The sequence below is a fragment of the Erythrolamprus reginae genome, chromosome 3 (genome assembly GCF_031021105.1).
Source record: "Erythrolamprus reginae isolate rEryReg1 chromosome 3, rEryReg1.hap1, whole genome shotgun sequence".
Classification (NCBI taxonomy): domain Eukaryota; kingdom Metazoa; phylum Chordata; class Lepidosauria; order Squamata; family Dipsadidae; genus Erythrolamprus; species Erythrolamprus reginae.
In genome coordinates this window covers 85,340,615-85,368,294 of record NC_091952.1, presented here as the reverse complement: position 1 = coordinate 85,368,294, position 27,680 = coordinate 85,340,615, and the positions used below count along the sequence as shown (strand labels likewise).

General features: G+C 35.5%; 1 protein-coding gene across 1 annotated transcript in view; it reads right to left on the bottom strand.

Annotated features, from left to right (window-relative positions):
- Positions 1–27,680, bottom strand: part of LEPR (leptin receptor) — a 73,653-nt gene that overhangs the window by 11,160 nt on the left and 34,813 nt on the right. The window contains exons 5-16 of the mRNA XM_070746088.1: positions 24,270–24,475; positions 19,662–19,807; positions 18,130–18,274; positions 16,396–16,689; positions 16,190–16,307; positions 11,926–12,125; positions 7,166–7,314; positions 6,402–6,561; positions 6,242–6,324; positions 4,803–5,019; positions 3,777–3,959; positions 3,140–3,235 (exon numbers count right to left, since the gene is read on the bottom strand). Coding sequence (XP_070602189.1) covers positions 3,140–3,235; positions 3,777–3,959; positions 4,803–5,019; positions 6,242–6,324; positions 6,402–6,561; positions 7,166–7,314; positions 11,926–12,125; positions 16,190–16,307; positions 16,396–16,689; positions 18,130–18,274; positions 19,662–19,807; positions 24,270–24,475 — 1,997 coding nt within the window. The remainder of the gene's footprint in view (positions 1–3,139; positions 3,236–3,776; positions 3,960–4,802; positions 5,020–6,241; positions 6,325–6,401; positions 6,562–7,165; positions 7,315–11,925; positions 12,126–16,189; positions 16,308–16,395; positions 16,690–18,129; positions 18,275–19,661; positions 19,808–24,269; positions 24,476–27,680) is intronic.

Below are 27,680 nucleotides of genomic sequence, written 5' to 3'. Positions count from 1 at the left end.
GGACACAGGGCAGCTTACAATAATATAAAAATACAAATACAATAAAAAGGAGTCAAATATAAAAGTCTAAAACTATAAAACCCCAGTTAAAACCCACAGTTCAACTATCCAATCAACATACATGCATACCATTCAATACAATTTGGCCATGATAGATGTCAATTCATGGTCCCTAGGCCTGCCGGCAAAGCCAGGTCTTTGCAGCCTTGCAGAAGGCCAGTAGGGTGGGAGTAATATGGATGTGGGGGGGAGTTGGTTTCATAGAGCCAGGGCAGCAACAGAGAATGCCCTCTCCTGCAGCCCCGTCAACCTGCATTGCTTAGTTGATGGGACCTGGAGGAGGCCAACTCTATCTACTCTTATTGGTTTCTGGGAAGTGTGCAGCAGATCCTGTAAATAGTCTGGCCCTGAGCCATATAGGGCTTTACAAGTAATAACCAACACCTTGAATTGTGACTAGAGACCGGAAGCCAGTGCAGCTCGCAGAACATAGGTGTTATATGGGTGCACCGAGGTACACCCATAACAGCTCGTGCAGCTGCATTCTAGACAATTTGCAGTCTCCGAACACTCTTCAAGGATAGCCTCATGTACAACATATAAAAAATAATCAAGACAGAAGGTGATATGGGTCTGAGTGACTGTGCATAGAGCCCCCTGGTCCAAATAGGGCCGCAACTGGTAAACCAGAGGAACCTGGGCAAAGGTCCCCCTGGTCAAAGTCGAGAGAGTTTGTTTGTTTGTTTGTTTGTTTATTTATTTGTTGATTGATTGATTGATTGATTGATTGATTGATTGATTGGACTTATATGCCGCCCCTCTCCATGGACTCAGGGTGGCTCACAACATTTCGATCAAAAGATACAATATAAAACATTTCTAAGCCAATTAATAGAATAATTACTTTAAAGATGGTGGTCAAGGTTCAGCTGGGGATCCAGGAGGAGACCCAAATTGCAGACCTTGTCTGAGTGGGTCAATGTTTCTCCCCACAGAACAATGGATGGATAGATAGAATAGTACTTAGGAGGAAATGCCCACAGCCACTTGGTCTTGTCTGGGTTGAACTTGACTCCCATCCAGATCTTTACAGCTTTCAGGCACCGGCACATCACACCCACCACTTCACTGAATAGTTATGGGGTGGAGATTTATAACTGGTATTATCAGTACACTAATGATACTAGTTATATCATCAGTACCTCATCCAATGCCGTTGGATGATCTCACTCAGCGACTTTGTGTAAATGTTAAATAGTAACATTTAGTTAACTATATTCTTCACTAATCTTTTTTCTGTATATTATTTCTATCATTCTCATTTGGGGGAGGGGAATATCCAGGCATTCTCTCATACAAACTTTTTTTCATCCACAGCCTCTTCTTTCATTTTATCATGTTTCTAAGCACACTTTTTACACTCCCCATAAACATTGTACAATTGATGAAGCACAAACATCCTTCCAATTACTTTTTTTGTGATCGCATTAACATGAAATATCCACATTGCCACAGAAATTCAGTGCAAAGAATTTGGTTGTGGTACTGAAATATAAGGGCAATTAATGGAAAAAGTTATTTTGAAAGCCTACAACAAACAAACTGGATAATATTAATCATAAGTGAAGTTTTCATATACATAAAGTTTTTCAATTTTTGAGTCTTCAAAGAGAGAAGGAATAACTGATGGACACTTTATTGTACAGACATCTGTTGTGGGGGAAAATAATCATTCCAAGACACCCAGGAATCAGTTTGGGGGGCAATATTTTTCTTCAGAGAAGGGAGAATTAGCATTTGTTGTCTTGTTTCTAACTAACATGTAACTAATAATTCAGTATGTAACCTAAACAAAAGTAAGAATATTGGGCTAAGGGCAGAAAATATAATGTATTGAAATACATGTTTAAGACTTCAAGAAATCCAATTGTAAAAACTTTTAATGATTATATATAGGACTCCACAGTAATATGAGAAAAATGGAAAAAGTACGCACAGATTAATGGAAATTCCTGAAAACTGAGATTCTAAAAAGAACATTTGGAAATAATTAAAACGTGGAAACAAAAAATAAAAGGAAAGAAGAAACCAATGGGATTGCTCATAACGTTTAGTGAAAAAATTGAAAATCCAAAAAGGCACATATAAGAGGTAGAATGGGAGACATATTACCAAGAAACAGTACATGTATACCTAGATTGGTAGAGAGATGTCAGGAAAACTAAGAGCAGAATGTACTGAGATTAGCAAAAAGGCTTATTTAGAGATGCTCAAAGTAACAAAGAAAACAATCGATATAGCAGCTGCTCATTGAGAAAGGCAGAACAGATAACAAAGAAAAGGCAGTACGTACTACTTAAATCCTATTTTGGTCCCATCTTCTTAGAGAAGATATGCATTCAACTAGGCAATTTTGAAGAACAGATTGAAGGAGCAGTATTTTCGCTTCAGTTTAATCAAAAGAATCAGGAGAACCTATTGCCCCTAAAAAAGTTCACATTTTCATATGTATTGTTTCCTTTTTGGTTCTGTATTTAATCAGCCAATATTAGGCTTACCACATTTTTTGATGATATTTCAAATATAAAATACAATTAGCCACCCTCTTTTTAATTTAAAAGAAATGCTTCCACAGAAGTATTTTCCTATGAAGATTAAGCCATGAATCATACACATGGATGATATCTATTGCTTTATTGCTCCCTGTAGATCTTTTTTTCAGGTGGGACGAGGTGGTGAATTCAGTCCAGTCCAGTAGATTTACTGCTATGTTTTTGGCTGTTTTAACACCCAACAAAATTAGCTGTGTCTATAGTGCTGTCTTGTGAGTTTAACTGGAGGACATATGTCAGATATAACAGATAAGTAATTTGCATGATAAATACTTGACATGTGTCACTTGCATGATCCTCTGTAGCCTAAGTGGCAGCAGCCATTAACAACAAAATCCCTTTCAAAACATTTATATTTTGCAAGCATGTTTTATATTCTATCTACTGACTGGAATATAAATAAAATAAATATATTCTGTTAAACTCTGCTAAAACACACTTGTTTATGTTATGAAGTTTGTCCTAGTATTATTTGCTAGTATAATTACTATTTAAGAAGTTCTAAGATAACAATTCACTAATATCACCTTTGGGGAATCCTTCTGTTATCGCAGGTTTTGTGACTCCTTCATTAATGACGGGATATAAACTAAATCTGTATTTCTCAATGAGTACGAAGTTATCTGGAACGAAACAATATGTTTAATGTACAAGTGCTAGCAACTCACAATCGGTCAGATTCATAGAAAAAACTCGCAGCTACATAAACTCTCAGAGCTAAAGGAAGTCAAGCACCAGTTTGAGACTTACAAGTTTGGAAAACTGGTACTTTCCCATACTGTATTCCATTGTTTTGACATTTGAGAGCTACAAATAGCTTCTCAAAATCACAAATAAAATGTTACTACATATAACAATAATACTCTTCTTGTTCATCTACCATAATTTAAGTTGGGGCAATCTGCAGTTGCTTAGGTTCTCCAATATTGCAAATTTTTAAATTAAAAAAAAATCAATGCAATTATATTAAATATTACTTAACATGACTTTTTCAGGAATTTTTATTTTTAATTGGTTTTCAATAAATCAATATACATACAACATTCCTTATCTTTCTATGTTTTATCTCATGTCCAGGTAATTTTTTTTCTTCCAACGTAAGTATTGTTTTAACAACAACAATAACAAAAACACAGATGCCTATGTTTTCATATTCAAACTCACCAAATATATGATACCTCCTAATATTAGAAGGAGCTGTTATCCATTTAATTTGTTCTTCTCCATTTAGATTGGTCCATTCAATTACAAAGGATATAACCACATAATCCATAGGTAAAAGTGTCCAAGACATTATTACACAACTGCTGTTCATTGGGTAGATATTCAGGGACTGCACAATGTTTACTAACTCAAGCCAATCAAGAAATAAAAAAAGAATTGGTAATCGGATAGAAAATAAGAAAAAAATCTTTTAAAAAATAAAATACAAAATCACTTCATTTTACTTTGGAAATATTGTAAACTTCATAAGTAAAGAAAAGAATAATATTACTAGATTTCCAACTAGAAGAAACAAGTTTAATTTGCATGTACAATACAAGTAAATTTATTTGGATAAAAAAATATCAAACTTAGTTCAGCAAAACCAACTTTAATCTCTATGGCCATATGTCCACATTATTTTTTGTAATTAAATGGGTCTTAAAACATAATTAGAAACTAGAGTCAACAATATTTAATATTTATTAAATATAAATATAGTTTTGTTGAGCATCAGTGGAGAGAGAGGAATCAAACATGTCAAAATGATGGGTATAATTGGATGATCAAAGAAAGTGCCTGATATCTGCATTGCTTCATACAAAGGAGCATGACTTTATCACCCAACTGCATCCATTGTTTTAATGTATGATGACCCCATTGATCCTTTTCATCCAATTTTGGACTGTGGCCTCTATATGCCATCCAAAAGTGACATATGGTCCTTGGCTGAAGATAATACAGATCACTGTGTAATTTTAATAAGAATACTGTCTATATATTTTGACTATTTTATACACAGTACACATATCAGCCTTCTAGGACGAGAGTAATAAAATTGAATGTATTCAAGATTTTGGTTGGAAATCCTACTTTCTTTATTTGAAGAGAGGACCTTCCAAAAGATCAATAGTTTCTAAATATCTTCTTTATTAAAAGTATGAAAAAGGCTGTATAAGAGCAAGAATCCAAAATGGTTGTTCTTACCTGTGCTTATTTGTTGTGAAAGAGTTAAAATAAAGTTCACAGAGGAAGGTCCAATTGAGTTGATTGCTAGAATTTTAACAGAATGTATATCTTCTGACCATGAAAAAGTGTAAGTAGTGTCATTTTCTATATAGTCAGACCAAGCAATATTTTCTGAGGTATTATGCTCTACTACATAGTCTAGAACACTACATAAAGAAAGATTCTTCATTAGTGGCTGTAAAAAAAATACATATAAATTAGCTATTTTATATTGCAGTTGTTTAGATTTTTTTAAATAATACATATTTGAATCATTTCCTACAAATGTTAACTTTCACAGTCTTATGTAGCCAATTGAGTCAGAAATTAAGTTTCTAAATTTTAAACTGATTATTTCAAAGTGCACTGGAAGTTTTTAAAGTGTGAAAGCAATTAGATGGATTTCTAGTTTAGTAAACTATCTGTACTAGTTCCATATTTCTAAGAATTCTGATTGGAAACACTTGTTAGTTTAGACAGACAGACTGTTTTTGGTTTAAGGCATTGAGCAGAATCCAGTGGCATGGGAACAGGCTTCAATTCATACAAGAGAGTATATTCTCTCCTTCGTGCAATAGCCCATGTATCCTCGGAATCTAATCTTTAGACCTGGGAATCCTTTGGAGCAAATTTTGAAATTATGTAGAATATTGTAAGGAGAAATAACTGTTGGGCTTTAGGTTTTATTTGCATTTACTGCAGGTACCATTGTATCTGTTCAACTTATTAAAAGGTTGTAGGATTTTAAAGAACCATGCTATAAATTTGCTGATGCTCTGATTTTGCTAATACATTTGTTTGGATCATGCATTCTGAAAGGCAATACAAACCTGGTTATTATTTAATCAAGTTTCATTGATAATTATTTGCATTATTAATGTAATTATGCCTGTCACAAATAGAAATGCAAAATATTCTACCTTTAATTCCTTTAAAAACAAATTTAGAAATTCTATTCCAAAGCAACTTTTAACATTAAAGCCTACTAGGATTTATTTTTTCCTGAATCAAAGCTTAATACAAAAGTAGTCCTGAGAAAAAGATACTTCTGAAAGTTGCATGTAAACAATTATTACATTCTGGAACTTCAATTTAAAAAAAAAAAAAAAACTTTCCCTTTTCTATTTTTTATTTTATTTCTATTTATTATTTTATTTATTTATTTATTTCTATTTATCATTTCTATTTTTTTTAATGGTTAATATATGTTAAGAATTGTGTAAATCAGGACAATATATAAAACGTCTTCTTTATATTTTTAACTAATTGAAAGAGAAAACCAAATTGATTATTATCCCACCAACATTAATAATAAAGGAACTGCAGTTTTAGCTAGTTTCATACATCTAATTGTAAGGAATAATAGAGCATTACAAAAAATTAGATGTTGAGCATCTTATTATTTTTCTCAGAATTACCTTCCAAAGTAAAGTGACATTTTTCTGGTTCATAATGCGATCTTCATTAATAACTCTCCAGAATTCAGGTCCTCGCAAAGGAGCTAAAAAAATAACACATATTTCAAATTATTTATATACAATTTGTTCTAAATGAAAAGCATATAGGTAATACACTGACCTTTGATATCCTTAACAACTGTATAAGCAGATCTGCTCCAATCACTCCAATAGCCACTTCCTTCAGTCATCCTGCAGCGCACCTGAATAATGTAAACTACACAGGGATCTTGTACAGCAATACTCAGGGAGGTAACCGAGACAGTAGGTACTTCCTGAACCTATAAAAAAGTAAAGAAACCTAACCAATAATAATAAAATAATTTCTGAGTGTCCAAAGCCAAGATTGGGTATTTGTTACATAATCTAGAGAAAAGAAACACATCAAAATTGTTCTTTTTATTTTTTATTTGTCAAACATGTATAGGATAGTAGTAGTCTATGTAAACATAACATCAGTAAAAAACAAACGTATGATAAACGAGGACAATAGAATAGGAATGATTGGCACAGTGGTGCGCTTATGCACGCCCCTTTTTATTTATATTTATTTATTTATTCAATTTTTATGCCGCCCTTCTCCTTAGACTCAGGGTGGCTTACAACAATGTTAGCAATAGCACTTTTTAACAGAGCCAGCCTATTGCCCCCACAATCCTGGTCCTCATTTTACCCACCTCGGAAGGATGGAAGGCTGAGTCAACCTTGAGCCGGTGGTGAGATTTGAACCGCTGACTTACAGATCTACAGTCAGCTTCAGTGGCCTGCGGTACAGCACTCTACCTGCTGCGCCACCCCGGCTCCCACAATGAACCAGACACTAATAAAACTACCAGAAGTATCCTCAGTAAAGCTTCAGTTAGTTTGCATTAAATCAGAATATACCTTCCAATTAATGTCTTCTCCACTAGGCGCATATCGAACTTGAAACTGAAGATCATTCTTTGGAAGTTTTGGTTTCTTCCAACTCACATTCAGTTGCCCAGTGTCCTCTGTAATCTCAGCTTTGACACTGAAGGGAGAGAATGGCTTCACTAGAAAGGTAAACAAAAGAAATTTGGCTGACTTACTTAATATCTCCATTGGATACCTATGCGTTGGTTCCTCCCTATTGCATTCCAATAAAGCAATGTATCCTGAAATTTATAAAAATGTGTCTTTGTCATATTTTAATTGTAAAGCAATTGCAGTACTGTAATGCCTTTTTTTAAAAAATCATTTTCATGAAAAACTCCATCTGCATGTTTTTCTCACCCAATCTAGAGTCAAATCATGACCAATGTATTAAACTTGTCCTGAAATCAAGAGGACAACATTTCTCCTCCATGGTTTCCTGGTGTTTTTATATTTTTGGAAGAAATATAATCTCTAGTTTCTCAATAATCTGGTAAACATTGCTGGCTGAAAAATACTGAATTGCCTATCCGTTAGATTTCTGATGTTATACTCCAAAACCAGCAATTACGCATTGCACAGTACTATATAAAGAAGAGTGGTTACTGAACTACTGTACTGTATTAACATATAGGCAGGACAAGAAGCAATGGATGGAAACTAATCAAGGAGAGAAGCAATCTAGAAATGTTCTTTCGGAGCAATTAATCAGTGGAACAACTTGCCTCCAGAAGTTGTGAATGCTCCAACCCTGGAAGTTTTAAAGAAAAGATTGGATAATCATTTGTCTGAAATGGTATAGGGTTTCCTGCCTAAGCAGTGTTCTGGTTTCTGGTAGAAATTTAGCAATTACAAATAACTCTTATTAAATGCATTATTTCATAAACAAATAAACTCCATTTTATTCTCTTCTCTTCCAGATGCAAAGATATTTCATACTGGCACATATCTCTTGGCCCGTTATCTTCCTTAATTGCATTTCTCACATTCCTTCTCCTTCTCCACTTAACAAGATTTATTTCCTAACAGCATGATCTCTAAAACAGCAGAACTGAATACTTTTGCTTACTTGGGAGCTGCACGGAAAACCTCCACATTTCTCTTCGGCAATGCTGAAACTCCACCCTTCTTCCCCACTGACCCCCTGTCATGCCAAATACATCACTACAGTATTTAACCCATTCCTCCCCTTAATATCTTCTTCCAGACACCTCTATGTTTTAAGGCCCTCCTGAATTTAGGGTTTACCCAGCGAGCGTATGATTCTTCCTCGCTAGATCCTGAACTCATAGCCCCATCCTGTGGCTGGCCTCCCACCTTTTCTACTACCTGTAACCCCGGCCCCCCCACTAATTCATAAACACTATCTCTATCAGAGTCCTCAATTTCTTCATCCATCATCCTCTAACTGACCAGGAGTATGCAAAACAAGCAGGGAGTTGGATTAGAAAACCTCCAAACTCCCTTCCAGGACAGTTATTCTATTCCTATTCCTATTCTACTCTATTCCATATGATGCAGATGAAAGCTCTAATTATTTTTTAAAATTATTTATTTTTAATTTTCATACTTTTCACCCTTAACCCTAATTAGATATCATTTTGTTTTCAAATTAACTTTAAAAGTAAATTTTACAATGGTTTGATAAAGAGGCCAATTCTTTTTTAGAAAGGCAACATGTTTAAATCTGTTGAGTAAAGATAATTGGTTCAAAATGCCCAGGAAATCATAGCAACCGTTGCTGATCTTCAGCAATGCTATAAAGCAGTGATGGTGAACCTTTTTTGGCTCACGTGCCAAAAGGGTGTGCTTGATAGCAAGTGCACGTGTGCCCACACCCATAATACAATGCCCTTCCACACACACATGCGCACAACTCCCTGATTGTTCCCATGCATGCATGCACACAACCCCCCCCCCCATGCTGCCCATCCCCAGTGCATGTGCACAGGACTCACTGAAGCCTCCGGACTTCAGGTAGGACCATTGGGCTGTTTTTCGCTCTTCCCAGGGTTCAGGGAAGCTTCCTGAAGCCAAGGGAGAATGAAAAACGGCCCAATGAACCAACTGGAAGTTTGTTTCCGAACTTCTGATTGGATGGTTGGGCGGTTTTTTGCCATCCCAGGCTTCAGGAGGCTTTTCTGAAGCCTAGGGAGAGCAAAAACAGCAGAAAAAAAGGCCGAAAATCAGCTGGCCAGCACACACATATGTGCAGGAACTGACATGGAGCAAAGCCTCACGTGTCCTCAGATGTGGCTCCGCATGCCACCTGTGGCACATGTGCCATAGGTTCACCATCACTGCTATAAAGTATCCATAATCTCAGGCCCGTTGAGGGAAATGGGATGGATTTATAAAATAAATATGTATTCTGTTTTCCCCCTTATAACATGTCATTGTCCCATTTTCTAATTCTTCACCACCTTCCTGGCAGGCTGACTCATGCAGAGTACTGGAGATCCGTAAGAAGGAAATGCTCAGAACAAAGGACTGTAGGCAGGTAAAGCTGGGGACAAAGAGAAATTTAACTACTCCTGTACACACACACACACCCTTTTTGACGTCAAAATGAGCCATATTTCATGTGCTGCTTTAAAGGTGGAAGAAGCAAGACCTTCCCTTCCCCCTAGGCTTATAAAATTTACGCATGGTATATCAGTATGTATGATTGGTTTCTTAAATTGGGGTTTTTTAAATTAACTTAAATATTAGATTTGTTTACATTGTATTATTATTGTTGTTAGCCGCCCCGAGTCTACAGAGAGGGACGGCATACAAATCTGATTAATAAATAAATAAATAAGCAAACAACAAACACTGCAGCCTTTGTCGTATCTGTAGCTGCAACAGAACTAAATCTCCAAAACCAACCTTTAAATGACTATACAAGGTTTTATGATCTTTTTATTGAATCCTGTAATGTGATTATTGAGCCAGAATAATCTGTTCTGTACACCACCTCCCTATCTATCAACATGGAATAAAGACATGTTAGAAATGAAAACTTATTTTAAATGTTTATAGCAAAGCGTGATAAATTCATTGCCATTCCATATGCATTTAATTTTCTTCCAGTTTTAATAAAAACAGCTATTTTTATCTTCCACACAGACTGACCAAATAATTAAAATGGCCAATTGAAAGGAATATTTTAGAGGTGGAACATGAAAAAATAGGGAAAAAATTCAACCCAATATTATATATTTTAAGCAGCAGCAATTACATTTTTATAATTACAGATTGAAATACAGGATACATCTTAAAAGGAATGTTGTATTGCAGCTTGCATTAGCTGTATTACATACATCTTAAAAGGGAGTTGAAAACCTAGAGTTCTATTTCCCTTTCATCATACATTTAAAAAGCTGTTTTGCAAACTATCTTTCCTTGGAAATGAAATTTGTTGCAAGCCCTTAAAGAGTTATATTTGAACATGTATGGTATAACATGCAGATTCAACAATAGCAACCATCATTTCAAAGTTGACTCAGGCTCTGAGTTTTATCAGTATGTTATAGTATGTGAAGTAGTCTTTATCACGAGAAAGTCAGTTTGGTGTAGTGGTTAAGATATGGAGATAGAAATTGAGAGAGAGAAAGCACAGAGAGCTGGATGACATTGGCCAGTCATTCTCTCTCAACCCTAAGAAGTAGGCACTGGCAAACCATTTCCGAAAACCTTGACAAAAATACTACTGGAATTTGTTCAAGCACAAGTCAAAGTCTTCAAGACCACCTTCTCTACCTCATAGTTCCCAGCGACCGGTTAGATCCCACAGAGCTGGTCTTCTCCAGTTCCCATCAGCTAAACAGTGTAGGCTGGCGAGCCTGCGGGGAAAGGCCTTCTCTGTGGATGCCCCAGCTCTCTGGAACCAACTACCCCCTAAGACCCCCTGGACTGTCCCCACTCTATTGGCCTCCGAGTTTGCGGAGAGGGGCGGCATATAAATCCAATAAATCTAATCTAATCTTCTGTAAAGCATTGAAGACCTGGCTTTTCTGGCAGGCTTGGGGCCGTTGAATTCGCAATTGCGAGGTCTGGCCTGAATGATATGTATGTATTTTTTAAACTGTTTTTAAACCTTTTATGATGTTTTTAAATGTATTTTCTATATCCTGTTGTAAGCCACCCAGAGACCTTCAGGAGTTGGGCAGAATAAATTAAATTAAATAATTAAATTAAATTAAATTAAATTAAATTAAATTAAATTAAATTAAATTAAATTAAATTAAATTAAATTAAATTAAATTAAATTAAATTAAATTAAATTAAATTAAATTAAATTAAATTAAATTAAATTAAATTAAATTAAATTAAATTAAATTAAATTAAATTAAATTAAATTAAATTAAATTAAATTAAATTAAATTAAATTAAATTAAATTAAATTAAATTAAATTAAATTAAATTAAATTAAATTAAATTAAATTAAATTAAATTAAATTAAATTAAATTAAATTAAATTAAATTAAATTAAATTAAATTAAATTAAATTAAATTAAATTAAATTAAATTAAGTCAACTGTGACTTGGAAGCACCTCCCCCACCAAAAGATGGGGTTTATGATGTGAAATCACAAGCCCATGTCAATCTTCCCTTCCCCTGTCCTCCCTTCTGTTTGGTGCTTGTACTGTGAAGATAACAAAAAAGAAGAAAAAGAAAAAAGAGGAGGAGGAGTTGCAGAGGAGACCCATAATATCTTCAAATCAATTTAGGCCATAATCCAATGTTGGAAATCTCTTTCACTTACCTACTTCTTTTGGAAGGATACATACTGGCCTTGATGTAACTGTTCCCAGTGAGTGCTTAATTTCTATCCACATAGTATATCCAGACAGAAGGTAAAAGGGCTGAAAGATGCACTCATAAACATTATTCCGCAGTAAATTGCATTCTTTCACCTCTGAAGCTGAATGCATGCTAGGAGATTCTGAACAGTATATATCGTTCCTTAAAATAACAAAAAACAATAATAATACAGTTAGATAAACCTAGCACTTGAGATCACATAAATACTGTAATATAACTTCTTTGTATAAAAAGAACAAAATGATAAAAAGTAGTCTTCACATAACCTGCAGTTTTTAAAAAAAAATTAGTTACAAAATTTGTAATTACAGTAATTACTTCAGTTTACTCAGCTAAAATGAAGAATTTTATTTATGTATTCATTTATTTGTAAAATGTATATGTCATTAAATGTTAGTTCAGCATATCACCCTGAAATGAAGCTATATTTTATAGTATATTATGATATAAACAACATCCTTAGGCCTGGAAAATCTGTTTGTATCTCAGAATTTCTCATTTTACATCATCAGCACCATTGTCTCAAGTGTAATGAACTAACAAGCCTGAAGCTCATTCTAACTATACACATTTTGCTATAATGTCTGAGGCTACTGGCATCATCATTACATTTCAGCCTGAGTTTCTCCATACTGCCATTTCAGTCAGATGGGAAGTCAATTATGTGAAGTACTGGAAGACATTTGGCATGTGTCATCTTACCAGAACCTGAGTACACACAGCTGGTGTACTCATGATTGATTACTTGATTGTTGTTATTAGTCATGAACAATATTGCCACTTTAACCAAGCCACAGATTTTGAGTCTCTTTGAAAATAGGTAGGTCATCCAGTTTTATATTTACTTTTTGACAATTCACTAGGGGGAAAAAGAAGCCTCACCCTTTGATTTAAAGCCTGCTAAAATCAGTGGGAATGCTGATGCTGATAATGAATAGGTTCTGTGCGGAAATGAATACATGCCTCTACAAGATACCACATTAAAGAAAGGAACTGCCCTTATCAATCTAGTTTCTCTCCGTGTTGATGAAAAACTAAAAGTGACAGGTACATAATATGTTTACTTTCATTCATGTTTTCTCTTTCTTTTGCAGACTTCGGGGCTGGAGGGATGGGAAATTGAATTATTGGTTCCACAGCACGGATTGGTGACATAATCTCTATGTGAAAGTGTACCCATTAACAAAGATTATTAAGGAATATGTGCCATATTGCAATTGGAAAAGAGAAACAGAGACGGAGATCATTTCTCGCACACAAGGGACTTTGTAAAACTTATTCTTGTTCCATCTTCACAATGACTCTAAGAAACAGGTCAATATTAATTTCATTTTGAGAATGGGAAACAGAGGTTGAGGAAAGGAAGGTGATTTGAACAGCACTTTGCAAAAGCTAATATCCAATGCTGCCACAATACTGAGCCAAGGAGCCTTAAGCCAAATGTAATACACACTCCTTTCCCTGGCAAAAGACCTCAGACTAAATTTATTGATTTGAAATGAAACTCATTTTTTTCCTTCTAAGATGCTCAGAACTGTATTTGCAGCTTAACAATAAAACTATGAGTATATTAGGCTGCAAGTACAATGACTAAAACAAGATAGTTCAGCGGGCTTCACAGTTAAGCCAGATTTGAATCCGCAATACCTTAGTTACCACCAGAAATATCCACAGGGAGGTCAAGGGAAAGCAAATTATGAAAGCAGCTTTTAAAATTTTCAAGAAAGTATTAGAACCTGTGGATGCTTCTGGTCACCATGTTATATGACTTATTTGTAAAAATGTCAGTTTGCTCCAGAACATACTACAGTACCTAGGAGCTCTGGACAGCAACCGCTGTTTAGACCTAAAAGGTAGCAGATGAGATGAGGTAGTATGCCACTGGATTGATTCACATTGGAATTAAAAATTAAGATACCCTGATGATAGGTTGGTTGGTTGGTTGGTTGGTTGGTTGGTTGGTTATCTATCTATCTATCTATCTATCTATTATTTATTTAGAAATTTATTTAGAAATTTATTTAGAAATTTATTTAGAAATTTATTTAGAAATTCATTTAGAAATTCATTTAGAAATTCATTTAGAAATTCATTTAGAAATTCATTTAGAAATTCATTTAGAAATTCATTTAGAAATTCATTTAGAAATTCATTTAGAAATTCATTTAGAAATTCATTTAGAAATTTATTTAGAAATTTATTTGCCGCCCATCTTGTGTTCAACGATTCTGGGTAGATTACAACATAAAGACGTTAAAAAATAAACACATTTCATAAAAAATAAATACAAATTAACACTTTTCAGAAAGGACAGGTTTTGTTGTATAAGAGGAACATTTGAGGATTTAAGGACATTGGGTATATAATTAAATGTTATATAATTAAATACATTAAGTTTCACTAGAAAACTCAGATTGAGTAACTGAAGCTCAAAGAATAATCTTAGCAAACGATCTTCAAGACTGAGTTGAATTAATAAAGCTGGGGTTATCAAATCTGCAAGTAACACAAAATTTGGTACCTTAATTCATAGCCCTGACAATCAAACTGGTTACCAAAACTGGTAAATCAGTTACTTTAAAAAGGGATAGTTCTTTAAACTGTCATCTATACATTACATTTACATACAAGTCATATATCTGCACAATGACCTGTGGAGAACTTTCAAAAGTTTACAGATTCATATTCATTACACACAACATGGCCATGCAATGCTTTCATTAGAACCAATAGGTGGCTCCAAAGGAACAAAGAGGACTGCAAATGGATAGAAAAATGAGTTCTGTAAGATTAAGTATAGTTGATCACCACAAGAATGTTCATTCTGCATCATCTCAGGAAGCTCAAAGTGCCCAAAGAGCTGCTGATACAGTTCTACAGAGGAATCATTGAGTCTGTCATCTGTACCTCTATAACTGTCTGGTTTGGTTCTACAACTCAACAAGCAGACAGAGACTTCAGAGGATAATCAGAACTGCAGAAAAACCAATTGCTGAGAGCCTGCCTTCCATTGAGGACCTGTATACTGCACAAGTCAAAAAGAGACACTGAGAGCATATGCACCAAGACAAATTCCTTGTGTCTCCAATAGGCCAATAATTCTATTCTATTCTATTCTATTCTGTTCTGTTCTGTTCTGTTCTGCTCTGCTCTGCTCTGTACTACTCTACTCTACTCTATTCTATTCATTTGATGGTCAATATGGTCAATATGAAGCTTGTAATAATTTTATAACATTTTGATGAAAAACTCAAAATATTAGCACATTCATTTGTGCCATGTTGGTTGTCCCTAAGCAAAGTACTGTCTCAGCAAGTGGCAGCACCTAGTTGACCTGCTGTTGAATCAATACCTATGTAAGATTGGGTCTGATTTGACTGAATATCAGTGGTACAGCAAGATTGGTATATTTTTAAAAAATTACAGAGGAGGTAAAGGCAAAATACATCTTTAATTGCATGGAAACTACATGGACATGTGTCAAGTTATAGTGAATTATCTTTATAGGAGGAACACCTCAGCAATGGATGGTTCAAATCCAGCTATATATATTTAGTAATTTATTAAATTGAATACTTTTTAATATCTTTTAAGATCAGCACTATTACAGTAAGGATTATGGCCAGACTGCAAGAAGCAGGGTCATGAATAGAGATTGTATTGCATGTTGCTATTTATAGGGCTGGTTTTCAAAATCAAAAGAGTCGCAAAATATCTCTACTTCTGCTATTTAAAAATCAAAATTTGAAACTTTAATAGTGCACATCAGATATTTGGTCTCAAAACTGCTATTAAGGTCTAATACTGTAAGTGGTGAGGGAATATAATAAAGAATGCCGGTCAAAACTGCAATTTATAGTTCAAGCTCCCATTAGAATTAGTGATACTGCAATTCCCAGAGTATCGAGTCTGCGGAGAGGGGCGGCATACAAATCTAAATAATAAATAAATAAATAAATAAAATCTAAATTATGTTTAACCATGCTCTCTGAAATTTTGAGAGTTGTACTCACGTTTGAGACTATCAGATTTGAAAAGGCTATTTTAAAGGGCACAGAATTCAGTTTTCCCATTTAAATAAACGTCCAACTTTTCTTTTAATGAAAAGTTCCAAATCACTGTATAGGATTTTCAACAATCCTGTACTAAGTTGAACTCTGAAAGAAACAACTTTTCAAAAACACTATATTGAAATGAATGTATACCTGTAGTATCTTAACAGCAAAGTACTTTCCAAAAGTATTGGATCTGGGTTGATGGACCAGGAACAGGTCATTTTTTGTAAGTTGCCATAAGTTTCACATGTGATATTGATATTAGCATCTATTTAAAAGACAGCATTAGTAAATATGCAAATGAAGAATAAAGGTTCATCAACATTTATAATTGTAAAAGCAATCTGATACATTACCTATTATGTATAGTTCAGCATAACGATGATTACATTCCTTATTTTCATTACAACAGTATAAAGCATTAAAAAGAAATTTTCCTCCAGGCTTCATTGCAGGCAAGTTGGTAAGTGTAACTTTGCTAGTGTAGTCATTCACAAAAGTGTACTGGCTACTTGGGATTTCTTTTGCTAAATTCAACCACCAGGCTATCTTCTTTGATGAAACAGTTTTGTCTTTGTTTTTATAAACACAATAAAAAGAAACGTTTGTTCCAACACTTGCAAGGAGTTTGGAAGGGAAATATGTGACATCTATTGCAAACAAAAGGAACAGGCATTATAATATTTATAACATTATACTTTATAAAAACGACCACAAATGTTGGGATTTTTAACAGTTCATTTCCCATGTTATTTTGTATTACTTTGTAATATACTTTATAATTCTTTCCTTATTAATCAGGCTTCCAATTTCAACAAAAAAGGCAATCCTCCCTCTGAATAGATCATGAACATCCAAGCTTTTGGCTTGTCTGGGCTGGAGGATTTGTCTTGGGCCACATATAAAATATGGGTCATTCTTTGTCAAGTGGACCGGGTGAAATTGAAGCCTCATTTGAAAAGAAACAATCACAAGAACAACGTATATATTTTAAAATCCCTTGCTCTTTCTAATGAAATAAAAATGAAGATGATTGAAGGTGAGAAAAAAGAGCTCTTTGTTTTCTCACCTTCAATCGTCTTCATTTTTATTTCATTAGAAAGAGCATATTGTTCTCTATCATATATGTTGTCTTTGTGATGGTTCTTTTCAAATAAGGCTGCAAAAATCAGTCAAGTTGACGCCTGGTCCACTTGACAAAGAATGACCCATATATAATATAGTTGATGTATATAGAAATCACATAATAATGTTAAAATTTGTGGGGTCATGTTACTAGCTATCCAGGGCCACATGAAGGCCATGGGTTGGACATCCCTTAATTACATAATATGCTCTTCTTCCTTAGTTATGAGAGACAATATCCCAAACTTTAGAATTCATTGATTGATGATGTACATTTTAACTTCCTCCTTTCAATCATTCTATAAAATGACAAAACAGCCATTAGTCCACCATTCCTTTAGCTTTAATTCATTATTGTGAACATTCAGGATGCATTTGATACATTTGGAACCTGCTCTGTGTACCATCTTGTATGCCACTCAGGATCTTTACATTGGGATATATTATAGATATTGTAAAAATAAACATTTTTTAATTCCTCACGGGCCATGATGCGGTGTATCAAATCTATTTTAAATATTTCAACTATTTAGAATAAATTCTCCATTTATCCAGATTAAGACTACATTGAAATTTCATTTGAATCATAGTTCATTATATTCTTACAAGAAAGATACTCTAATTTCGAATACTATAGACCAGTGTTTCCCAACCTTGGCAACTTGAAGATATCTGGACTTCAACTCCCAGAATTCCCCAGCCAGCTTGCTGGCTGGGGAATTCTGGGAATTGAAGTCCAAATATCTTCAAGTTGCCAAGGTTGGGAAACACTGCTATAGACTATTCCATGCATAAATTGCATGTATCATGGCAAACTTGAACCTACTCAAAAGTTTTTGGTTTTACCCTAAGTGCTTCAAATTGTATAACACAACAACACATACATAAGTGGCTTTATATTTTTCAAAGCACTCAAATAAAATGACCTAATATTCTGGATTAATAACATTTTTATGTGAATGTACCTTGTAGATCCATGTTAAAAGGTGAGCTCCAATCACTCCAAAGACCTAATTCCTGATGGTTCCTGCACCGAACCTGAATTATATACGAAGATGCCAGCAATTCATTATTTATGATCAGTGATGTTCCCATGGTAATTTCAGCCACCTATTAATATATTTTTTTTAAAAAATAAGAATACCGTCATTGCACTGAATTAACTTTAAAAAAAATAACATCAGAGGTGATAAAATGAAGCTAATAAAAACAAAAGAGGGATTATTTCTTGATTTTAACCTGTGTCCAGACTGCAAGAATGCAGAATACGTGCACTTCATGGGGACATTGCCTCCTTCCAATTTGGTTCATAGAAAATTCATTCAGTGATGCATTTATGATTAATGAAAATGAATGAAAATAGGGAGGATTGTGCAACCTCTCACATATGCACACAAAACTTGTTTCGTAGACAATTCCATGCCAAACCTCAAACAGATTTAGGGAGTAGTATTTTTGTGTGTGCAGGAAACTGGGAGAGTAGATTGTAATCCCCCTGCATCTCACTTAAAAGTATGTTTTAGTGCTTGCATTGTGAGCTATTGAAATACTGGTAGTCCTCAACTTATGACCCACAATGTAGCCCAACATTTATGTTGTTAAGTGAGAAATTTGTTAAGTGAGGTTTGCTCCATTTTATGACTTGACTTGTCACATTAGTTAAGTGAACCACTGAAGTTGTTAAATTAGTAACATGATTGTTAAGTGAACCTGGCTTCCCCGTTTTCTTTGCTTGTCAGAAGGTTGTAAAAGGTGATTGCATGACTCCGGGACATTGCAGCCATCATAAATATGAACCAGTTGGCAATCTTCCAAATGTAAATCATATGACCTTAGGGGTACTGTAATGCTCATAAGTATGAAAAAATGGTCATAAGTTGCTTTTTTTCAGTGCTATTATAACTTTGAACTGTCACTAAATGAACTGTTGTAAGTCAAGACTACCTGTATAATCCAATGAAAGTGAAACATAATTAAATCCCTTTTATTTTGAGGTATTAGGTTTATTAGAGTGATTTTAATCATTTCAATGCACAGGTGTTTAGTACAAACCGTTATAATAAAAACATTTTGGGAGACTGGCTACAAATATCTAAAACGCATGGTTTACACATTGATCTGACAACATGCATTCCCTCATTCTTTGATCTTGTTGCTCCCAAATGTAAACTCATAAATTACAATAAATCTATGTGTTAATCTCCATGTACTGAATTTTTATTGCATGGTTCATTTTTCAGTTCTTCAGAAATGTCAGACTTCTTTGTCTTATTGATTCTATTTCCCTTATTCTTTTTTCCCTTTCCATCCCCCAACTTTTTCTGATATAAGACTCCATACTAATTAGATTACCCCTAATAACTGCCTTCTTCGTGTCCCAGATAACTGATTGTCTCATCCCATCATTTTGATTTATTTCATAAAATTAAGCTTGCCAAATTTACAGTGACTCGTTAGGCTATTTTATAAGAGGCTCAGAATAAGGAATTTGTCTCACCTGTTGAAAACTTTTAGTTGAGTTTGTAAAACATTTCACTTCGTATAGAAATAAATTGGATTTAGATGCTGGTTGAGACCAAGAAATTTTTATTTGTCCTGTATCTGTCATTTCAACTTGCAGATATAACGGTGGGTCAGGTTTTACTGAAAAATAGTATGATAAATGATATGCCACATTGATTTACAGTAATATTTTAAGCTTGCTAAAATGTTTGTTTTAATATCTCCGAGACCGCCTTCTGCCGCACGAATCCCAGCGACCGATTAGGTCCCACAGAGTGGGCCTCCTCCGTCAACTAAACAATGTCGGTTGGCGGGCCCCAGGGGGAGAGCCTTCTCTGTGGCGGCACCGACTCTCTGGAACCAACTCCCCCCGGAGATCAGAACTGCCCCTACTCTTCCTGCCTTCCGTAAACTCCTCAAAACCCACCTTTGCCGTCAGGCATGGGGGAACTAAACATCTCCCCCTGGGCACATTTAATTTATACATGGTATGCCTGTGTGTGTGTCTGTTAGTATATGGGGTTTTTTAAATCTTTAAATATTTTAATTAATTGAATTATTTATGATTTGTTTTACACTTGTTGTGAGCCGCCCCGAGTCTTTGGAGAGGGGCGGCATACAAATCCAAATAATAAATAATAATAATAAATAAATAATTTGATCACTCTATTTATGTATACAAACATTTTATTTACATAGGTTCAAATATTTCTAAATTACAGTTAATATCTAGAGCATCTTTTTCAATCAACTTCACTTTAAACAAGAAAGAATACCCCATTGTTCCAGTTAAATAAAATCACTTCAACATACAATATGCCATGCATAAATGCCTTGAACTGTGGTTATGGTCTGAAACAGTTGTGGCTGGAGTCTGAGCATCCAAAACAAGCAACTTGGTAATAATTATAGCTTTGACAGAAAAAGAACAAAAATAAGGTATTTTTTTTTAAAAAAAAGTTATATAATACAAATAAATATCTATGTTTTTCTAATTCATGGGATGGAAAGTTTAACAACATGTCCTTATATTAATGCTAACTCTAAAACTGCCACCTGGCTAGGTTGAAATCTGAATACAGTAATTTAAGATCAAGTATCAAACAATATACAAATTATTTTATAAGTAATTATAGAATTTGATAGCATTTGTTTAAGCAGCTACAATATTAAATACTGTATGATACATGTCATTGTACCTTTACTTGGCCTGTATATTATAATACTTTCATTTATTTTCCATAAATTATATTCATATAATATATATTTGGTCTGAATCACTATTAGGAGAAAACAGCATATAATCCTGTACTACTGACTTGAATATTTAATTTTTATTGCTATTCTTGAATTTTATAATTTTATCTACAACTACATTTCTAAGTTTATTTGAAGACTCACTGCTTTGCAAATAAGCATGCTAAAGCAATATAATTCAAACAATGTGACAATATTTAAGGGTGACATAATTGGAAAATTATTCATTTTATTATACTATTTAAACATTTACAATTGATTCAAAGTATCTGTAAAATGAGTGAAATGATTTACAATAATTAAAACAATATATCAGTAAACCAACAAGAATGATTAAAATATAAAAAGGCAATAAAATAAATATTTGCAATAGAGCTTACAGTAGATCATAAACCTTTGATAAAAATTATTACTTATTCTTATGAATGTATAGAAGATTGCATTTCTAGTAATTCAGCATACATTGATTTATATTATGAACATTCCTGGGGCTGCTGTTTGAGAAAAGTGTGCACAAGGACAAATCTTCAGCTTGTATTTAAGAAATAATCTCACTCCATGTGACTTATTTTTAAAAATTCACTCCCTCTTAGAAACTCTGTGCTTTGGAAGAGTAAGTTTAAAAGTGGAAGCTAACATCACAAAGCTCACTTTTGTAATTCCATTCCACAACAAAAATATCTTAATCCGTATTTTTAAAAATAGATCCAAACCTTGCATCATTTGAAGTGATGTAACTGAATTATAACAAACGTTGTTTTAATTCTTCTAACTAGAAGATTTAAAATATCTGACTATTGGATAACATGATTTACAGAAACGTTGTGTAATTCCTGTCAGTGATCCCCCGGTTATTGCGTTCCCGACCATTGCGAACAGGCTAATTTGCGATTTTTCAACCCGGAAGTCAAAACACCATCCCTTTTTTTCTATGGCCACGCATGCATAGATGGCGCCGGGCAGATCAGCTGCTGGGCGGCTTCCCTGGGTCTTCCCCCTCTTGCTGGCGGGAGGGCGAGAAGCCCCCCCCCAGCACCCGCTCGCCCGCCGTTCGCCGCTCGCCCGCCCTTCGCCCGGCCACCCGCCATTCGCTCGCTGCTCGCCAGGCCACCCGGGTTCGTTTGGCTTGAGGGCTCAGTTGGGAAGGCGCGCGGGTGTTTTAAAACGTCGCCGCCGACATGGGGGGCTTGCTAGCACCCCCCCAAACCCGGGTTGGGGGTTCGGGGGGGTGCTAGCAAGCCCCCCATGTCGGCGGCGACGTTTTAAAACACCCGCGCGCCTTCCCAACTGAGCCCTCAAGCCAAGCGCAGAAGTTCGCCTTTGGCGCTTGGCTTGAGGGCTCAGTTGGGAAGGCGCGCGGGTGTTTTAAAATGTCGCCGCCGACATGGGGGGCTCGCTAGCACCCCCCCAAACCCGGGTTGGGGGTTCAGGGGGGTGCTAGTGAGCCCCCCATGTCGGCGGCGACGTTTTAAAACACCTGCGCGGCTTTCCAATGAGTCCCGAAGACAAACACGGAAGTTTGACGTTTGTCTTCGGGACTCATTGGAAAGCCGCGCGTGTGTTTTAAAACGTCGCCGCCGATATGGGGGGCTCGCTAGCACCCCCCCAAACCCAGGTTGGGGGTTCGGCGGGGTGCTAGCAAGCCCCCCATGTCGTCGGCGACATTTTAAAACACCCGCGCGCCTTCCCAACTGAGCCCTCAAGCCAAGCGCAGAAGTTCGCCTTTGGCTCTTGGCTTGAGGGCTCAGTTGGGAAGGCACGCGGGTGTTTTAAAACGTCGCCGCCGACATGGGGGGCTCGCTAGCACACCCCCAAATCTGGGTTGGGGGTTCGGGGGGGTGCTAGCGAGCCCCCCATGTCGGCGGCGACGTTTTAAAACACCCGCGTGCCTTCCCAACTGAGCCCTCAAGCCAAGCGCAGAAATTCGCCTTTGGCGCTTGGCTTGAGGGCTCAGTTGGGAAGGCGCGCGGGTGTTTTAAAACGTCCCCGCCGACATGGGGGGCTCGCTAGCACCCCCCCAAACCCGGGTTGCGGGTTCGGGGGGGTTCTAGCGAGCCCCCCATGTCGGCGCCGACGTTTTAAAACACCCGCGCGGCTTTCCAATGAGTCCCGAAGACAAACGCGGAAGTTTGACATTTGTCTTCGGGACTCATTGGAAAGCCGCGCGGCTGTTTTAAAACGTCGCCGCCGGCATGGGCGGCTTCCTAGCAGCCCCCCAAACCTGGGTTGGGGGTCCGGGGGGTACTGGCAAGCCCCCCATGCCGGCGGCGACGTTTTAAAACAGCCGCGCCGCCCCCAATCTTCGGCTCCTCGCTAGCGCTGCGGAAGTAAAAACACCATCTACACATGCGCAGATGGTGTTTTTACTTCCGCAGCGCTACTTCGCGAAAACCCGCTCGTTGCGGGGGTTCCTGGAACGGAACCCTTGCAATGATCGGGGGATCACTGTAATTCCATCATGTTTCCCAAACATTAAACTATAACTAATATAAAACACTCATTCTAAAACATTTATAATAATTTACTAAATGAATATAATCAAGAAACATTATCTATTTTTGATTATAATAAAATACAAAATAGATCAGACAATGAGTAATTTTGAAGCAGCTACTTATTAGGCCAGAAAGTATCAAAAGATTAAATGCAATCATCATCTGATTATATAAAACTCTGATTTAATTATATAGAAGTAAAAAAACAACAACTAAATTACATTTTGATGAAACAAGCATTTCATTAATGTAGCTACTCAAATGTAGGTGCAATGGGGGTAGTAAGTTTATGCACTATTTATTGAATATTTAATAGTTTTTTTATTGTCCTTCCTTTTCTAGTACCTTAGTATGATCCTTAATTACTTTTAAAATAGGGGGGGAAATAATATATTTTTCCCATAAATGTTATGATTTATTTTAATCATTATCTAGAACTGAACTTTTATAGCAATTAAAGATAATTGAGCTACTTGCCCAATCTGTTATCATATTGAACCTTGCGGGTTTAGTATAAAACCTTAAAATATTACTGTGCTCCTCAACAAATAATGCTGTCTATCATTTGTCCTTTTTGTGGCTATTCAAATAATGTGACTTAATCAACTAAAAAAGAGTCCAAGCACCTATTTGAAAACTTATCTTGGTCAGTAAGCCACTCCCACCCAGTCATATGACCTTGAAGTCACTCCAGTCACATGATTGTCAAGCCACTCCCACCTGGTCACATAGCCGGCAAGCCACTCCTACCCTGTTATATGATCATCAAGACACACCCACCCACACTATAAGCCACGCCCACAGCATGGTAGTAAAATACTTGATGTTTTTGCTAATAGATCAAAACTTACCAATATCTATAGGCTTGACTGACATCAATGGTGTCTGCAGTAATATATTTCCATCAGTGATCTTTAGCCACATAATGTAAATATGATTCAGTTTTATTGAAGATATCTGACATTCATATTTTTCGGCTTTTAAAGTATTACAATGAATGGCTGTAGAATTTTCCTTCAGTAAATTTGTAGAAGCACTTTCCAGCGATGCATCTGTTCTGAAAAGAAAAGAAAACCAGCCATTTTCTTGTTATTTCTTTTACTAGATCATGCAAAGAACTTTATTAGAAATTCTGTAAATTGTTTGCATTATTTTTGTTACTTAAGAAGAGAAAAAACAAACTGTGTTGTAAATGCCACAAAGCACTTTTACTTATACAAAGGCATGATAAAAAATATAGAGCCATTTTATATAATTATAGCAATCCATTCCAAGCATATTATTTTAAAAAAACATTTCTACATCAATATCTATAAGCACTATCAACCCATTCCTGTGGCAGATGGAAAAAAACAAACATTTGAGTGATGGCGTGTCTGCACCATTACAACTATCCCATTTTTATCCATTTCATATATTTTATTTAAAATAGAAAAAAAAAAGTTTAAAAATATGAAATCTTCACTGATCCCAAACTGATCGGTCTATGGAACTCCCTGTCTTGTCCTGTAAGTAGTAATATGCTTGCTAGCTATTCATTTGCAATGAAACTCCTTTTGGAAAAAGATTTAGAAACAAGAATGGAGGCAGTGTGCCCAGGAAATTCACTCCACAGAGTGGGGAAAATAAATCTTAGTGGCTTCTTCTCTCCACTAAAATTTCCACCAAGCATCCAAAGGCAACACAAGTGCTCTATAATTATAAAACTTTACTGGGGGAAAGGAAACCTAACTCAGTGTTTTACATCCGATTTTCAAACGTCCCCGTTTAACAAAGGGAAAAAAATTTGAGGATGACCAGAAGTTCAATTATTTTACAAGGAAAAACTATAAGACAGAAAGTATGAAGGCAGAAACCTCAACTATAGAGCAGGCATGGTTGAAAGGTGACATATTGTGTTGTTGTGTAAATGTGTCCAACAGTGCTATTACCCATGTGTAGAAATTTTCAAAAGCATCCCAAAATTAGCACCACTGTCTGGCAATTATTTGGCCAAACTTTGGACAAGCAAAATATTATTGTGTATTTAAAGGACAATTTCATATGGTTGCATTTTCAGGGTGAATTCCCCCATTATGTAGCCAAAGTTTGAAAACTTCAAAATTTTATATTATATTTTTTTAAATCCTATAGGGAAGGATAAATTATTTTTCTGCAAAAAATAAAAAATAAAGTGCCTGTTTGATGCTTTAAAGCAGGGGTTTCCAACCAGCTTTGCTGACTGAGGAATTCTGGGAGTTGAAGTCCACAACTCTTAAAGTTGCCAAGATTGGAGACCCCTGCTTTAAAGAACCAAATCGTCAGGGAGTGAAATACTTTTTAAATAGTTTTGAAATCATAAAATCATGCTTTTGGGGCAGGCATAATCACTTACATTATAATCTTGGTTTTTTAAATGTATATACTGTATATATCAAACACGTTTATACTGTTTAGAAAAAGAATTCCTAAAAAAGGATAAAGAATGGAAGAAATAAATAGAAGGAGCTGAAAAGCACTCACAGTTGCCTTTGTATAATATTTTGTTATAATATTAGATCCATTCACCCTGGAATACTATTGAAATGTTTTTTAGAATATAAAGGTATAGGTAATTTTCTTGTTGTTATAATCTAGTTTTTTTTCTTTTTGTTTAGTCTGTACAGACATACTACCAACAGAATGTTAACAGAATATACCACAAGGCAAGGAAATGGCTTGCAAATAGAAATATAAAATTGCATCTGTTGCTCTCTAAAAGGGGACCAGATTGTAACTTTGGTAAAGCGGGACACCATTGATCGGAGGGGCGGGGGAGGGAATGTACAAGTGAAAATTTCCTACATAATTTTACCTCAGCATTTGTTTTCCCACTTAATAGTGTTAGGGTGGGGCTTCACCTCAAAGAAAGCGGTTTCCCTACTCTTTTCCCCCCAATGACGGAAAGGTGCATGCTCAGTCTCTTCTCTAACCCACTGATCTCTCTCTTTCTTTTTCTTGCTGTTGGGCATGTGCAAAGCAACCCGTAACCGATAGCGCCAAAGTTTCCAACCACCGCTTCATTTTTTTCTTTCCCCCTCTCCCCACTTTGCATTGGCAGATTTCAGGCCGCGTGGAAGCTGAGCTGCTTGCCGGGAGATCCTTTCAAGCCATGTCATCGCCCGGCATCAAAGGATGAAGAGCCAGTCCTTCCAGCTCCATGCAATCTCCCCAAAATCGGGACTTTTTAAAAACCATGCCGGACAAATTGCTCAAAAGTGGGATGTCTAGTCACCTTATTTAAAAGCCTATACGTCTTTTCATTTTTTTCTTCAAAATTATATCTATCAAAATATAAAATTACATTAAAAACATCAGCATTAATCTCTCTCATATATTCATGTTATCTTCATGATGTTAAATCCAACAGTGTAGTTTATTAAGTAATTATACAATATGCTTTTCTCATTTCAAACTCTTTTGAATCAATGTGTATGACATCTATGTGTATGATTTTTTATGCACATCTATTTTTTTATCTTGTCTAGTTTTCCTTTATTTTTGTATTTCTTTCCTTTGGGGAAAGAATAAAATAATTTATGTTCTTAATAAAATTAAAAAATATTGACAAAAAAAGAATTCAAACTCTTCTGAGTTCATTATTTGGACTGGGTTATGGAAATTCTGGGTTTTTTTTTTAATTCGACAGTATTAAATTTTGTTTCGACAGTATTGTATTTTGTTTCCTTCCTCTAAAAAAATCAGTTCAAAATATCTTCTTTGGCTGACTTCTCCAAATAATTTTGTTTTTTTACAAACCATTCAGATGAAACAAACATATTTTTAATATATATTAACTTGTGACATCCAAAATGGAAGGTACTAGATGAAGTGCAATAAAAAGATCAAAATTAGCCCTTGGCAACAACAGTGTCAGTGTGAACAGAAGCAGTAACTAACAAAACACCTCAACCCTTATGGCAGATTGTCAAAGTAATAAACTAAGCACACACATAAATTAAGCAGTGAGTGAGTTTAGCAACCGGACAAGGGCAAAAGGCAGTTGATCATTTCCTTGCCTGCAACAATGAATAATTCAACAAATAATTTTAAAAATACTATGTAGGAGAATTGTCATCTGGCATGAATGATCTCTATGTTTACTATCTTTTCTTAGTTTTTAGACAATGGTTCTATTCTTGATAGGAAAGAATATATGTAAGTCAGGGTAGACTACACCAAGGGGTGCAGTCAGCTGGTTGGTTTCTTGAAGATGTTTCATTGCTAAACTATGGTTGAAAAGA